Source organism: Carcharhinus amblyrhynchos, chromosome 30 (genome assembly GCF_965287045.1).
Source record: "Carcharhinus amblyrhynchos chromosome 30, sCarAmb.v2.hapA, whole genome shotgun sequence".
NCBI classification, from domain to species: domain Eukaryota; kingdom Metazoa; phylum Chordata; class Chondrichthyes; order Carcharhiniformes; family Carcharhinidae; genus Carcharhinus; species Carcharhinus amblyrhynchos.
Window position 1 is genome coordinate 22,813,536 of NC_137353.1, and position 15,840 is coordinate 22,829,375.

The 15,840-nt window shown below is 41.5% G+C and overlaps 1 protein-coding gene across 2 annotated transcripts in view; it reads right to left on the reverse strand.

The window, feature by feature from the left end:
• The window catches only part of ccdc30 (coiled-coil domain containing 30), a 138,070-nt gene that overhangs the window by 90,610 nt on the left and 31,620 nt on the right, over nt 1-15,840 (reverse strand). The window contains exons 7-8 of one of the 2 annotated variants that reach the window (XM_080215259.1): nt 14,644-14,797; nt 7,524-7,595 (exon numbers count right to left, since the gene is read on the reverse strand). In XM_080215259.1, the coding sequence (XP_080071385.1) occupies nt 7,524-7,595; nt 14,644-14,797 (226 nt within the window). The remainder of the gene's footprint in view (nt 1-7,523; nt 7,596-14,643; nt 14,798-15,840) is intronic. The other variant, XM_080215260.1, reaches the window with a different exon arrangement.

Below are 15,840 nucleotides of genomic sequence, written 5' to 3' on the forward strand. Positions count from 1 at the left end.
AGAGTTTGGATGGGTTGATCTTGTAGTACCAGAGACTGGAGGTCTTGTAAAGGTGATCAGAAGGGTGGAGGGGAGGAGTTGGTTGGCTGCAGTATTGGGCAGCAGGGATGATGATCATCACAGGGGTTGGTGAAGTTGGCACACTGGATCCAGCAGAAAAATTGAAAGTCAATCACCTTCTGGATCCAGCAATCCTTGCCTCCCTTTGCCTGTGGAGTTTCCCACGGTTTGGAAAACTCAGTCAGCCGGAGTTAAATTTAAAATAAAGGTTGAATATGAGGCTCACAACCTCATTATAATGCTCAAACTGCCAACCCACTTTCTGAAAGCAGGTTGGTTGTTGCCACCAATCCCACTTTTGTTCAAAATGGAATTGAGCAAGTCAGCATTGACATTCAGATTTTCACCGGTTTAATGTCCTACCCAACCTAAAATCATCCATTTTTAGAGACTAAAATGTACCCAAGTATCATCATGATATCTGATGGTGAAGGAAATCAAACCAAGCTCGATATTCTTCAGAGCCAATATCCAAACATGCCTATTTTCCAGCAGGCATCACTAAATAACCATTAGGAGGAGGAGGAACTCTGATTTTTATTCTTCTTTCCAGAACACTAAGGTATTGAAGCTAACTGCAGCATCCTTATTACTGATACAGTCAAGATCATATTTCTACATAGATAACAAAATATCAGAGGTGATCATTTAAACCATCCTACCTGGCCAGCTCTTTATCGGACTGATCATTGATTATTATATCATCATACTGGAGTCCACTACATATTAGTAGCTAGCTCTGATTTTCTTGGAGAATGAGGCAAGGAAATAGTGCCTCAGTATTCCTAAAACTAGTTCAGTCAGTTGAAAATAAGACAACACAAAAGTCCCGTTTAAACAACGGGCAACAGTTGAGGAACACTTCTTTTAAATGCTTCACAAAATGAATAATTCTAGAATCTTCCAATATGTTTACACTGCATTATGAAGTAATAGAACTGAACAGTTCTACAAAATTATGAGAGTCAGTGTAGGACAAAGTTACAAGAAGAAATATTAGTGCTTGTGAGAAAAGGGATGGTATAATAACTCAGGAGCTAACTGAAAGGAATGACGTTTTATTCATAAATTAAAAGTTAAAACCACAACCCTGAGGTGCACACATCCTTCCGGTACGATAGTTCACTAGACCCGCTCAGGGGTCTGCCTTATCAAGGGCTCAGGTTATGAGCTTTACCTGGGTAGGCAATCGCCTATTACCATGGGAGCTCTCTTCCACAAGTCCCACAGGGAGATCAAGTAAGGATTCCCCGTGCAATTCGAAAGGGTTATGGCAGACGGCAATAGTCGTGGGTGATTTTAATCTACATATAAACTGGATGAGGAGTTCATAGAATGGTACCAAGGCAGTTTTTTGGAGCCACATGTTCTGGAACCAACCAGAGAGCAGGTTATACAGACTTGGTATTGTGTAATATGACAGAATTAATTAATTACCTCAGAGTGAGGGCACCCCTAGGTAGGAGCAACCACAATATGACTGAATTTTACATCAAGGTTGAAAGGGAACAGCATGGGTTTAAGAGGAATATTTTAAACTGAAGAAAGGACAATTATGTGGGCATGAAATTTGAGCTAGCTGTAGTAAACTGGGACACTAAGCTAGGGGATACATCAATAGAGAAGCAGTCACAGATATTTAAGGAAGTACTTCAGAATACTCAGAGTAAGTATATTCTAGCTATAAAGAAAAATTCTAAGCAGGGGTGGATTTACTATCTGTGGTTGGCTAAGGGAGTCAAGGAAAGCATCAAACTTAAGGAGAAGAGAATACAACTGCATAAAAATGAGTGGCAGGACAGATAATCGGTCACAATATAAAGAATGGCAGAGAATGGCTGAAAGGTTAATCAGGAGAAAGAAATTGGAGTACAAGAAGAAGATGGCAAGGAATGTAAAAATGGATAATTGGAGTTTCTACTTAAAAAGGGAAAAAGCATGTAAAGTGAGTGTTGGTCCTCTAGAGGGCAACAGTGGTCAGTTAATAGTAAAAAGAAAACGGTAAATAAAATCAACAAATATATTGCTTTTGTCCTTAACTATAAATGGCTGGTAGCTCAAGAGGTGGAAAGGAGCGAGGAGTGTGGTGAAATTACAATCACTAGGAAAGTGTTACTGAGCAAACTGATAGAGCTGGAGGCTAACAAGTCTCTGCATCGAGATTAATTTCACTCTATCTTAAGAGGTGGCGAATGACAGAGTAGATGTGCTGGTGTTAATTTTCCAAAATTCGCTAGATTCTGGAAAGATTCCATCAGACTGTAAAGTAGCAAATAAATCCTCTCTAAGCAAGAAGGGAGAGAGGCAGAAAACAAGACACTATAGCCCAATTAGCTTGATATCTGCCATGGGGAAGATATTAGACTCAATCATCCCCTGTATCACCTTATGGATCTTGTGTTGATAAATCTCTGCTGTCGTATTGATGCAAGATAGTAATCGCTTGTACTGGAAAAGTCCACAATGGGTGACACAAGTTATTACCTTTCTTGAATCAGGGTGAAGTTCCAGCTGGTGGTATCCACACTTTTAAGTCCAGTTTGGAAAACACCTTGCTTGTAGACAACTCATGAAAGACTTCATCCACAGTGGGAATTGAGTGATATTCTCTCGCTACACATATTAATATAGAGTCTGATGTCATCATTTCGTTTAGGCATGACCACAACAGTGCTTACCCACTGTGTTAATTCTCTGATGCCTTGGTCAATCAACTCCTGATCTTTGCCTCAACTTTCTTGTCAGAGCAAAAGGTGTTGTGTGTATAGGCTGAGTTACAATCTTCATGTTCTCATCAATCACCCTTGGCAGTTCTGTAACTTCACAGTTCCTTCAAACATTGGTCTAAATCCCTCTCTAAGCTTCACATGGGATTTCATGGAATTCATTTTCAATCCGATGTGCAGCACCCACAAGGCTTGGGCAGTTTCCCTGTTCAGAAGAGGCTCACTATCCTCTTCAGTTATTACTAATATTGCCTCTACATTCTGATCCTCAGCTCTCAAATCCCAACAATTTGGAGTGAAGTTTTAGGTGTGCAGAGATGAGTTTTATACATATTTGAGACTTGCACTAGATTCTCTTGGCCTTCAATTTCTCCCACTGTGTACTGCCCATTAAATTACTGTCACTTCTGAATCTACAACAATGCTCACTTCAACAATAGCAACAATCATTGGAACTTTCTGGTGGTTGTTCCTGTTGACAGAAAACATCCATCCTTGATTTCTCTTCATGCTTTCACTCTCTGCCTCTCCTTTAACTTGTCTCACAGTTGTGTTACTTTCATCTCTTTTTGCTTTGCATGATTTGCCAGTTTTCCCTCGCTGTTCAACTCTTCGCAAAAATGTATTTTTCCCCTCATTTCAGTTGCCACATCTGAAACAAGCTCTCTCAGATATTTGCTGTATATATTTACACACACCTGGATTCCACAACGACACTCAGCTGATCTCAAATTTTGTCGTGCCTATGTCAGAGGTGGGACCAAGGCCAGAATTTTACCGGCGTGCCCATCCCAACTCTGGGAGCGGGCAAGGATCACAGAACAGCAAGCTCTGTTGGCCTCAGTGGGAATCCTACAAGCCTTGGACAGGTGTGCTGGTAAAATTCTGCCCCAAGTTTCATTCTGTTAACTCGTCCATCCACTACGCCCAATGTTATTTTCAAGATGTCATCCAGTGTTAAGTCACCTCCTCTTGAGCTTACACTTCAGCTTTTCCGACCTGCTGCCTGATCCATTATTTAGTTATTCAGGTCATAGATAACATAGAAAGAAAGGAATGGGGAGCAGGGGTAGGCCATTTGTCTCTTTGAGCCTGCTCTGCCATTCATTATGATCATGGCTGATCACCCAACTCAATAACCTATTCCCACATTTCCCCCATAGCTTTTGACCTGTTTAGCCACAATAGCTATATCTAGCTGCTTCTTGAAAACACATAGGGATTTTCTGGCCGTGCTCACCCCAAAGCCGGAAATTCCTGCCTGGGGTCAACAGACTTTTGCATGGTCCATTCTCACCCATTACAATTCCCATGGCGGGCGAGACGGTAAAATTCTGCCCACAATGTCTAGCCTCAAATTCATCCATCTGATGTCTGCCTCATACAGGTCACAGATTGGATCATTGTTTCCCCCTCTTTCTTTCTCATTTATTGAAAACATGCCTTGATCGAGAGTAGACTGCTAATCAGCCTGGTTGGATTTGTCCTGTTTCTTGTGTCCAGGACATACCTGGACAATCTTCCACATTGCCAGGTAAATGCTAGTGTTGCAGCTGTACTGCAACAGCTTGGCTAGGGGCGTGGAAAATTCTGGAGCACAAGTCTTCAGTACTATTGCTAGAATATTGTCAGGGTCCATTGCCTTTGCAGTATCTGGTACCTTCGGCCATTTCTTGATATCATGTGGAGTGAATCCATTAGGCTAAGGACTGATACCTGTGATGCTGGGACCTCCAGAGGAAACGGAGATGGATCATCCACTCGGCACTTCTGGCTGAAGACTGTTGCGAATGCTTCAGCCTTATATTTTGTATTGATGTGCTGGCTTCCTCCATCATTGCGAATTAGGATATTTGTGGAGCCTCCTCCTACAGTAAGTTTATCTTATCTGGCTGTACTCTTAGTAAATTATCTAATCTCCAAAATGAATGGTTTTAGGTTCAAACCCACTTCCAATCTGGGCAAAGTCTGTATTGACATTTTCAGTATAGCATGAAAAGATGCTTGATGTATTGTTGGGGGTTCCACTGTTTGGATGAGACATCAGTGACGGAAATGATATTTTTGAAAGAAGAGCAGGAAGTTTCATCTAATATCCCTCAAATAAAATGCACATTAAAAAATTCCCAGACATTCACATCATTTGTAGGATGTCAGGAAATTGTGATAACTTGACAAATCAAGAAAATCCACTAATTGGGAATGTGTTCTGGTGGTTGTGTGTGTTTTTTATGTTTAAAATGGGCGCTGTGTAGTGATAGAGAAAGTTTGGCTACGTTGATGGAACTAATGCTTTTGATATGTTGATAAGCCAAGCAACACTGTAATCGGGTGTTTATCTGAGACAAATTAATAACAATGCAGAATAGAATGTCAAAGATTTGCGTAAAGATGTTAGAGGTTCAAAGGAGATAAGGTTCATTCAAAAAAGGGGATTGACCGAAATTAAGATAATTAAGAGCAACTTCTGATGAGGTTCATTCAGATAAGGGAAAATCAAAAGGTATAATGGTATATCAGAAACAATTTCAACCTATGCAATCTAGCTGCTTTGAGACCTTAGCCTGCAGCAGGGAAAGCTGAGTGAACTCAAGCTGAGTCTGTAGAAAAGTCTGTTTTGAAAACCAGTTATTCTGTCCCATGTCAGAAGCAATCCTGAGAGACAGACGGACAGAGAGAGAGAGAGATACAAGTGTCTGATGTGGTAACTATTACTAGATTTTGCCTGTTTTTGAAAACCCAGTAGGATTTTGTTTAGGAAGATTAACTCAGAAGATAGGGAAATACAGGGATTTGGAACTGGGTAACTTTAAACATACCATGCATAATCTTTGAGTTAGTTAAGCATATTTCTTGTTGACTTTCTTGTTGTAAACGTTATTGTTTAACAAGCCTTTATTGTATTTAAAATCATCACAAAGTTGCCTGAGAGATCCTTCTCTGATTTTCACATCTTCCCTCACATTATACCAAATTGCAAAATGCCATTGACAGCAGGTCCTTCAATCCTTCTGGGTTATTGTGTTTAACATTTAGTTGTGCTCAAAGATTTTGCGAACTGCTTGCTAGAAGTGTCAGCTACGGTTCAGTGAATAGCAGTCTTGCCTTTGAGTCAGTGGATTGTAGATTTAAACCTTAAGGCACGAGTCCATATTTCACGCTGACACTTTAGGGTCATACTAAAGGACTATGGCATAATTGGAGGTGCAAACTTTTAGTTGAGAATTTAAACTAAGGCCCTGTCAGTCCTCTCCAGTGCATGCAAAAGATCCTATAGCACAATTCGAAGAAAAGCAGGGAATTTCTCCCTAATTTTCAATAATTATCATTCAATCACTATCATTAAAACAGATGATCTGAACCACACCTTATTCTTCTTTATGGCACCTTGCCATGTGCAAATTGGATTGCTGTATTTCCTACATTACAGCAACGACTACATACCAAAAAGTACTTCCTTGGCTATAAAACACTTTGGGATCTCCAGGACGTAAAAGGCAAATTCTTTCTTTCACATACCATCACTGATTATATTTCAAAATTTTTGTTAATCATTTTCAGATGCTCTCAGAAACATGATACATTAATGCAATGCTCTCCCCTACCCAACAAGACCTAACGTTCAATGAATGTTATATAGCATACAGTTTCCTTTGAGATCAAGTGCTTCTACTTCGAAAGTACTTGGAAACACAATCCTTCTCTATTGTTTGTTTGGTAGTCTTCTGCTCATGTTCAATGCCTACTGCGTGAAGTTGTTAAGTCTAAACTCACTGGTTAAACTGTGGCCGTGTCAAATAATTTACTGGGATACGTTGTATTTACTATATCTTAGGAGGTGGCCAGCTTCTACTGTCCATTTCTGGAGTAGATCCAAGATGCTTTATAAAGGCTTTATTAATCCCTTACTACATTCCATGAATGATCTCAATAACCTAACATTGAGGTCAGATGGAAGAACAAAGAGCTTTAAACATGGCTTATGTGTAATTGGCAGCATTGTGAGGCAGACTGAACTTTAACTTGGACTAGGCCAACACTGCAGAAGTGATTTGTTTTACTCTATAACCCATGGGAAGTGTAATAACTCTCAAAGAGTCCAGTCAGAGCAACTTTAGAGACAGAAAAAGATGCTGCTGGAACTCTGGCTTCTCAGTACCATGTGGTATTTAAAGAGCCCATGGCAAAGCCTTGTGCTAAATGGCTATTTATGCCCAAGGCTTTGCCACCTTAAATGCTAAGCTACAACATCTAATGTCAAATGATTGCTAAATTCAAGGGATAAGTTAACTAATGGTATACAGATAACAAGAAGTAAAGACTACAGTTCCATCACATTGGAAACGATTAATAACCCAAATAGGAAAAAGAAAGGCTCTTTAGCATCAAGTGTTCACCCACCATCTTAAAATGGTGACAAGTCTGACTTGTGACATCCAGTAAATAACTGAAGAATAATCATGCATTAGGACATTCAATGGCATAGCAGATGACAGCAACTAAGATCATTCAGATTGCTGGAGCAAAGCAAAAATTTAAGACAGCGGGCAGTCCAAGACAATGTCAAGGGTTGGCTGGGTGGGCACGGGGCAGAGTCAGAAATTAACCTAAATCATTCTATATATCAGGTTAGTGTTGCACAAAAGATCAATTTTAAAGCCAGCAGATACAAAAATCGCCAAAAGTGGATCATACCACCTTAAAAGTCCATGAGCAGTAAATGGGAGTTACACATACCACTCTTTACCAACATAGACACCTCCTCCTTGAGTTTTTTGACCTCCTGACAAGCAGTCTGAAGAGCTGTGTCTGAATGATAAAGAACAATCAGCCAAATATTTTCAAGTAAACACATTGCAGACAACTCGGTAAAATTTGGACTGGAAAACAGCCCAAGAAACCTGAAGATGCTGCTGCTGCCTCTTTCTCCCCACCTCTGCAAAGCATGACAAGATTGATTCAAGACTCTTTCAAAGTCTCACCCAGGTGCTTTTATATGAGAGCCTAGATACTATTGGATAAATTAGACAGGGATAAGATGCTCTGTTGAAGAGTTGGTGTAGACTCAATTGGCCGAATGACCTCCTTCTGCACTTTAGGGATTCAATGATTTGTGCTGTCACCTGATTTGAATTTGTGTGCTCAGTTACACTAACTGTGCTGTTGTTTAACTCCGTGCATATGAAAGTCCAAAATTATAGCCACCTAGCCCCAGTTAAAGTTAGCGTGCACTTCTTAGAATTGGCCTGCATCTCTTAAAAGGAGAACAGTACAGCATAGGAACAGGTTCTTCGGCCCACCAAGTCTGTGCCAACACAGATGCCTCGCTAATATTTTCTTGCGTGTACATAGTCCACATCCCTCTATTCCCTGCCTACTCATGTATCTATCTAGATGCCTCTTGAACGTTGTTATAGAATCTGCTTCCACCACCTCCTCCGGCAGCACGTTTCAGGCATTCACCACACTCTGAAAAATTTGCCCCTTATATCTCTTCTAAGCTTTCCCCCTCTCACTTTCAACCTATGCCCCCAATAACTGACCCTTTGCCCCGGGAAAAAGACTCTGATTAACCACTCTATCTAAACCTGTCAATCTTGTAAACTTCTATCAGGTTCCCCCCCTCATCCTCCAATGCCACAATGAAAACAATCCAAGTTTGTTCAACTTTTCTTCATAGCCTGTATCCTCCAAACCAGGCAACATCCCGGTAAATCTCTTCTGCACCCTTTCCAATATATCAACATTCTTCCGGTAGTGTGATGGCCAGAATTGTACACAATACTCCAAATGTGGCCTAACCAAAGTCTTTTACAGCTGCAACGTGATCTTCCAATTCCTATACCCAATGCCCCGACCGATGAAGGCCAACATGCCTTACGCCTTCTTGACCATCTTGTCCACTGGAGTTGCCACCTTCAGGGAACTGTGGATCTGCATGCCTAGATCCCTCTGTATGCTAATATTTCTAAGGGCTCTACCATTTACTGTACACTTGCCTTCTGCAGTAGACCTTCCAAATAGCATCACCTCACGTTTGTCAGGGTTAAATTCCATCTGCTACCTTTCAGCCCAGGTTTCCAGCCAATTTGTATCCTGCTGTACCCTTGACAATCCTCCTCACCATTCGCTTCTCATCCATTTTTGTATCACCTGCAAATTTACTATTTACCTACATTTTCCTCCAAATCATTTATATATATATATATGTTACACAAACAGGGGCCCCAGCACTGATCCTTGTGGCATACCGCTTGTCACAGACCTCCAGTTAGAAAAGTACCCTTCCATTGCTACTCTCTGCTTTCTATGCCCAACCAGTTTTTTTATCCATCTTACCAGCTCATCTTGGATCCCATATGACTTCATCTTCTGTACCAGCCTGCCATGAGGAACCTTACTGAAGGCTTTACTGAAGTCCATGTATACAACATCCATTGCCCTGTCCTGGTCAATTTTTCTTGTCACTCCCTCAAAGAACTCAGTCAAGTTTGTGAGACACAACCTCCTTTTCACAAAACCATGCTGCCTATCGCTAATAAGCCAATTCTCTTCCAGATGTGAGTACATCCTGCCCTTAAGAATCTTTCCAATAATTTCCCCCACCACTGATGTAAGGCTCAGAAGCCTGTAATTTCCTGTATTGTCTCTTCTGCCTTTCTTAATCAGAGGAACATTAGCTACTCTCCAATATCTGGTACTTTACCCATGGCTAAAGAAGATACAAAGATTCGTACAAGGCCTCAGCAATTTCTTCCTTCGCATCTCTCAGTATTTTGGATAGACCCTATCTGGCCCTTGGGACACGTCCACCTTAATGTTTTTCAAAACCTCCATTACCTCCTTTGTTAAAAAACAGCTGCAGGGGAAAGTCTGGGAACTACAGGCCAGGAAGCCTCACATTTGTGGTGGGTAAGTTTTTGGAAGGTATTTTGAGAGACAGGATCTACAGGCATTTAGAGATGCAAGGACTGATTAGCGACAGTCAGCATGGCTTTGAGAGTGGAAAATCATGACTCACAAACTTGATCGAGTTTTTTGAAGGGGTAAGCAAAAAGGCAGATGAGGGCCGTGCAATTGATGTTGTCTACATGGACTTTAGCAAGGCCTTTGACAAGGTACCGCATGGTAGGTTGCTGCATAAAGTTAAATCTCACTGGATCCAGGGTGAGGTATCTAAATGGATACAAAATTGGCTTCTTGACAGAAGCCAGAAGGTGGTTGTAGAGGGTTGTTTTTCAAACTGGAGGTCTGTGACCAGCGATGTGTCTCAAGGATCGGTGCTGGGTCCACTGTTATTTGTCATTTATGTTAATGATTTGGGTGAGAATATAGGAGGCATGTTTAGTAATTTTGCAGATGACACCAAGATTAGTGGCACATTGACAGTGAAGAAAGTTATCTTCGATTGCAACGGAATCTTGATCAATTGGGCCAGTGGGCTGATGAATGGCCGATGGAGTTTAATTTAGATAAATGCAAGGTGATGCATTTTGGTAGACTGAACCAGGGTAGGACTTACTCAGTTAATGGCAGGGCACGGGGGAGAGTTACACAAAGAGATCTAGGAGTACATGTTCATAGCTCCTTGAAAGTGACGAAGAAGGCATTCAGCATGCTTGGTTTCATTGGTCAAAACATTGAATACAGGAGTTGGGAATACAAGACATTAGTAAGGCCACACTTGGAATACTGTGTACAGTTCTGGTTACCCTTTTATAGAAAGGATATTATTAAACTAGAAAGCGTGCAGAAAAGATTTACTAAGTTGCTACCAGGACTTGATGGTTTGAGTTATAAGGAGAGGCTGGATAGATTGGGACTTTTTCCTCTGGAGCTTAGGAGGCTGAGTGAGGGGTGATCTTATAGAGGTTTATAAAATAATGAGGGATACAGATCAGCTAGATAGTCAATATCTTTTCCCAAAGGTAGAGGAGTCTAAAACTAGAGGGTATAGATTTAAGATGAGAGGGGAGAGATACAATAGTGTCCAGAGGGGCAATTTTTTCACACGGAGGGTGGTGAGTGTTGGGAACAAGCTGCCAGAAGTATTGGTAGAGGCAGATACGATTTTGACTTTTAAAAAGTATTTAGCCAGTTATGTGGGTAAGATGGGCCAAATTTAGGCAATTGGGACTAGCTTCGGGGTTTAAAAAAAGGGCAGCATGGACAAGTTGGGCTGAAGGGCCTGTTTCCATGCCATCAACCTCTATTGAATGGCGGGGCAGGCTCGAAGGGCTAGATGGCCTACTCCTGCTCCTATTTCTTATGTTCTTATGACCTCCTCTCTTTTCATCTCAACATGTCCTAGAATATCAACATCCTTCTTTCTACACTCACCATCCACCACAACCTTCTCCTTTGTGAATACTTGCAAACTACTCATTAGAAGGACCTCACCCACCTCATCTGCCTCCACACACAAATTTCTTCCACTGTCCTTGAGTGGACCCCACTTTCCTTAGCTACCCTCTTCCTCTTTATATATACATAAAAAGCATTGGGATTCTCCTTAACACTGCCTGCCAAGAACATTTCATGGCCCCTTTCAGCTCTTCTACGTCCTTGTTTAAGGTCTATTCTGCCATCTTTGTATTCCACAAGGGCCTTATCCATTTTCAATTTCCTGAAATTTCTGTATGCCTCCTCCTTCTTTTTCACTGAACTCATAATCTCCTGTGTCATCCAGGGTTCCTGAACCCTGCCATCTTGGGGAGATGCATTTTGGTTGGAGCTGCTGCAGACAGGACGTGAATCTGACCTGGGAAACAGTGAAGGATGGCACAACATGGAGAGAGGAAGCTTCAACGTTTTCCAAGTTCCACTGAAAACCTTGGTGGAAGAGCTGCAAAGTGAGAGAGATAACCTGGATCCATCCATAGGGGATCAGAAACCTCTCCAGAGACACACTGAAAAGGCAGAGGGAGCAGGCAGCCTTGGAGGTCAGTGCAAGCAGTCCAGCCCTGAGAACCTGGATGCACTGTTGCAAGGTGATCTCATGAGTGGTCAAGTTCAATGACTGCATCTTCAAAGGCCATATACTATCAACTGCACTATTAGCCTCAGCAGCTGTGCAAATCATCACACCCTCATCAACCAACAATTTATAAATCAGGCCTCAAATATAACACACATTTTATGTCACCTTCACACAATAGCAATGCCACAAGCCTCACATCTAAATCTCACAGCTTGCACATATGGGGGTTGCCTATTCAATCAAGGCAGTCAGATCAGCCAAATATATTGCAATGCATTCACTGAATACTTTTCTCTTATATAGGAGAAGATGGTGCATAATTGGACATTATGGGGACAAATGTGCCTGCATTTTCCCACATTGAGGAAATGGCACTGGCCAACAGATTAGAAAGATTGCTGAGGTGCTACTCCAGGAGAGTGGCGGTGGCTTCATGAAGCATGAACCTGCTCAGGAAGGGAGTGTTTGGCCTCCTGTCACTGCTACTCTGCAGGTGTCCTTTCTGTTGTGCATCAGCAGGTCAAATCACTCAGTGATTGGGGTGTGGAATAGACTGCCTGCTGTGATAGTGGAGTCGGACACTTTAGGAACTTTCAAACGGTTATTTGATAGGCACATGGAGCACTCCAGAATTATAGGGAGGGGATAGCTTGATCTTGGGATTGGACATAGCTCGGCACAACATTGAGGGCTGAAGGGCCTTTACTGCGCTATAATGCTCCATGGTCTATGTTCTAACCCTGTGCTGCTCCCCAGACCTAGATGCTGCAGTCTGCAGCCAGACATTCTAAGTCCAGGCCTGCACCAGGTCAGTATTTTGGCAATCTTGTCCACTGCAAATCAGCAGCCTTCCACCAGTCATGCTGCAGCTACTGGATAATGTTGCATCGGAATACCAGGGCAGTTAAAAGCACATGAAATACAAACACTTAAAGAATATATAAAGATAATGAGTTGAGTTTTACATGCAATATGACATGAGTTCATTTATAAATTTGATTTTGAATGCTAATTTTGTGATGCCTTTAACTTTCATATTGTGGCCAAGTGATAATGTGACAATGGCAAAGAGAAGGCAAGGAGTGGATTGTTAGTGAATGGAGAATTGGGATTGAGATTACTGCTATTGTACTTGGAGGAGTTCTTCACAGACTGCCCAGGCAAAAAAAAACTTGTGTTGGGTGCTCACTTCCTCCTCCCCAGTTTTCTATTCATCACTGTTTGGTGGCAAAGGTTATCTCCTTGTGATGGTGCAGTTGTACAGTATACAGAAGACCACCACAAATTTTTGATGCTCATTTTCGCGAGTACTGCAGGTTTCTTGCAGAATGCCAATGGTCTATTCCATCACATTGTATGTGGCTGTGTAGCTTTAATTTCATGTATTAGGCACCAGACAATAGTCAAAAGCCTTCTGTTATCCGGTAACCACCTTTTGGCTGGCATGATGCTGTAAAATCGCAGGCACACCAAACTGCAGCAGATGGAGGCATAACCAATGTACACTCTATTTTTTCTGTTGTGCACAGTACATTTATTTAAGCACGTGGGTCCTTTAAAACTCCTTAATGCAGCCACACACGTTTGGTAACTTAAAGGAACTTCTGGATTGCTGAGCGGTCATGTAGCTTAGAGGAAATTGTGATCATAATCACTGGCAGAATACCAGGCACTGACCTGCATTATTTGATGCCAAGGGAATGGAATCTCTTTAGTTTCCAGTATAGGGCTGAGATGATATGCATTCCCACATAAAAGTTAAAGTTTGTTTATTAGTCACAAGTAAGGCTTACATTAACATTGCAATGAAGTTACTTTGAAATCCCCCTAGTTGCCACACTTTGGCACCTGTTTGGCTCAATGCACCTAACCAGCATGTCTTTCAGACTGTGGGAGGAAACTAGAATATCGGGAGGAAACTCACGCAGACACAGGGAAAATGTGCAAAGCCCACACAGACAGTGACACAAGTCAGGAATTGAACCTGGGTCCCTGGCACTGTGATGCAGCAGTGCTAACCATTGTGCCACCTCGCTGCCCTTATTGATGTGCATGCTGTCAATGGCACCTGATACTATGGGAAAGCCTGCAGTCCAGCAAAACCGCACTCTCACTGCCTCTGCTTGACTCTGGCCAAGGGAGATTGAGAATGCAAAGTGCTGCCTGCCCTTCTTGGATTCGTTTCAGTCTAAGATTTACCTTTTCATTGTCTTTTTGGAATGATCAGTTTGAACAAAGCCTCTGTCAAAGCTGAAAGTCTCACCTGGTGTGTCTGCTCCTTGAATTGCTTATTATTGTGGAAAACTAATGTATCTAAATTGCTTCTTTGAAGTATCAAAATTGAGCTTTTTATTTCAGAGGTTTCAGACTAATTGGCTCCTTTTTAAAAGATCTCCAAGTTGATTTATATAAACCCCCTTTTTTATGCTGTAGCACAGTAAAATAAAAATAATTATCAATATCTCCTGGACTTTGAATGTGAGCTAATTCATATTTAAAATGAACTGTTATTTTATTAAACTGAACACACAGCATTGACATTTTATTCTATCCAGTCTAGAAGGGACAGAAGAAAAATAAGCTTGGTATAGAAATTTGAACAGTGGTCAGTTTCTAAGCTGTTTGTGTAATGTGTCTGTATTTAAAGCAAGTAAGTTAAAACTAATAAAGCCTGTCACACTAACATTACCAAACAGAGGAAAAAGACCCATTCGTACTTACAATTGGTGGTAGAGAAAAGCTTCGATATAAGAACTCATTTGTTGTGAACATGAATGAGCTTCACCAGATGATTTATTGACTATTCACTCTAATACAATGGATGGCAAACAATGGAACAGAAAGAGTTGAGAGAGGAACAGTTTAAACCTAACTCACCATTGTTGCTATGCACTTTTCTCTCCATGTCCAGTTCATCTGTTAGTCGACGGATCTCCTCATGTGCCATCTGTAACCGCCGTGCTGCTTCATCCAGGTCTTTCTCTGCTCGTTCCCGAAGTTTCGTCTCTTTCTCTAGGTCCTCTTCATGCGTCTGTAGTGTTAACAAGAGCAAGATATCAAAAATGAACAGCTGAAATTTATAAGGAGCCTGTGGGCTGTTGAGATGAAGGAATCAACACAGAGTGAAAGACAAGGTGCGGAGAAAACCTAAGAAACCTCATTGAGAACCAAATATCAGTAGCAGTTTGACACCAGATTACTGAATGTTTGAGCCTCTGCCATATAGTAGCAGGCCAGTTACTATTAAATCTAATTTCCTTTTTGTGAACAAACTGTACGCTCAAACTGAAAAATATTTGTCCTGGAATTTAAGCATATGCCTACTTTTGGAGTCTAATGTTAGCACCCAGAGCTTCCAGGTCAGGTGTAGGAGACTGATGCAGGGTAAAGCTTCTTCTGTCACACTCAAAGTTCCCATGCTCAATCACTATCCAATCATCCCTGCTGTGGTTAGAGTGTGGGCATTTGGGAGGACTGGCCTAGGAATCAGCAGGTTTGCTGTCTCCCTGGTGAAATACTCTTCACTCTATGGAAAACGATCATTTAGATGGGGTACAATTTCCTCTAAGCTACATGATCGCTCAGCAATCCAAAAGTTCCTTTAAGTTACCAAATGTGTGTGGCTGCATTAAGGAATTTTAAAGGACCCACGTGCTTAAATAAATGTACTGTGCACAACAGAAAAAATAGAGTGCCTGAATGCAGCAAGGTCCACTTCAGGGAGGTTAGGGTAGAAAATTGGGTGGAAAGGAAAAAAAGGAGGTAAATACAACAGCCACTTTGTGCCATGAATTGATAGAATCGGTATTCACACTGAGTTTTGAATCTCAATCATTCTATCATAGCCACAACGTGGAGATGCCGGCGTTGGACTGGGGTGGGCACAGTCAGAAGTCTCACAACACCAGGTTAAAGTCTAACAGGTGTATCTGGAATCACAAGCTTTTGGAGCACTGCTCTTTCATCAGGTGAGTACTATCATAGGATGATGATTAATAAATGGGAATTTTTTTACTTTGCAAGTCAAAATTTCAGAAAAGCAACACAACGTATTGCTTTTTGCTTGTAGCTTCT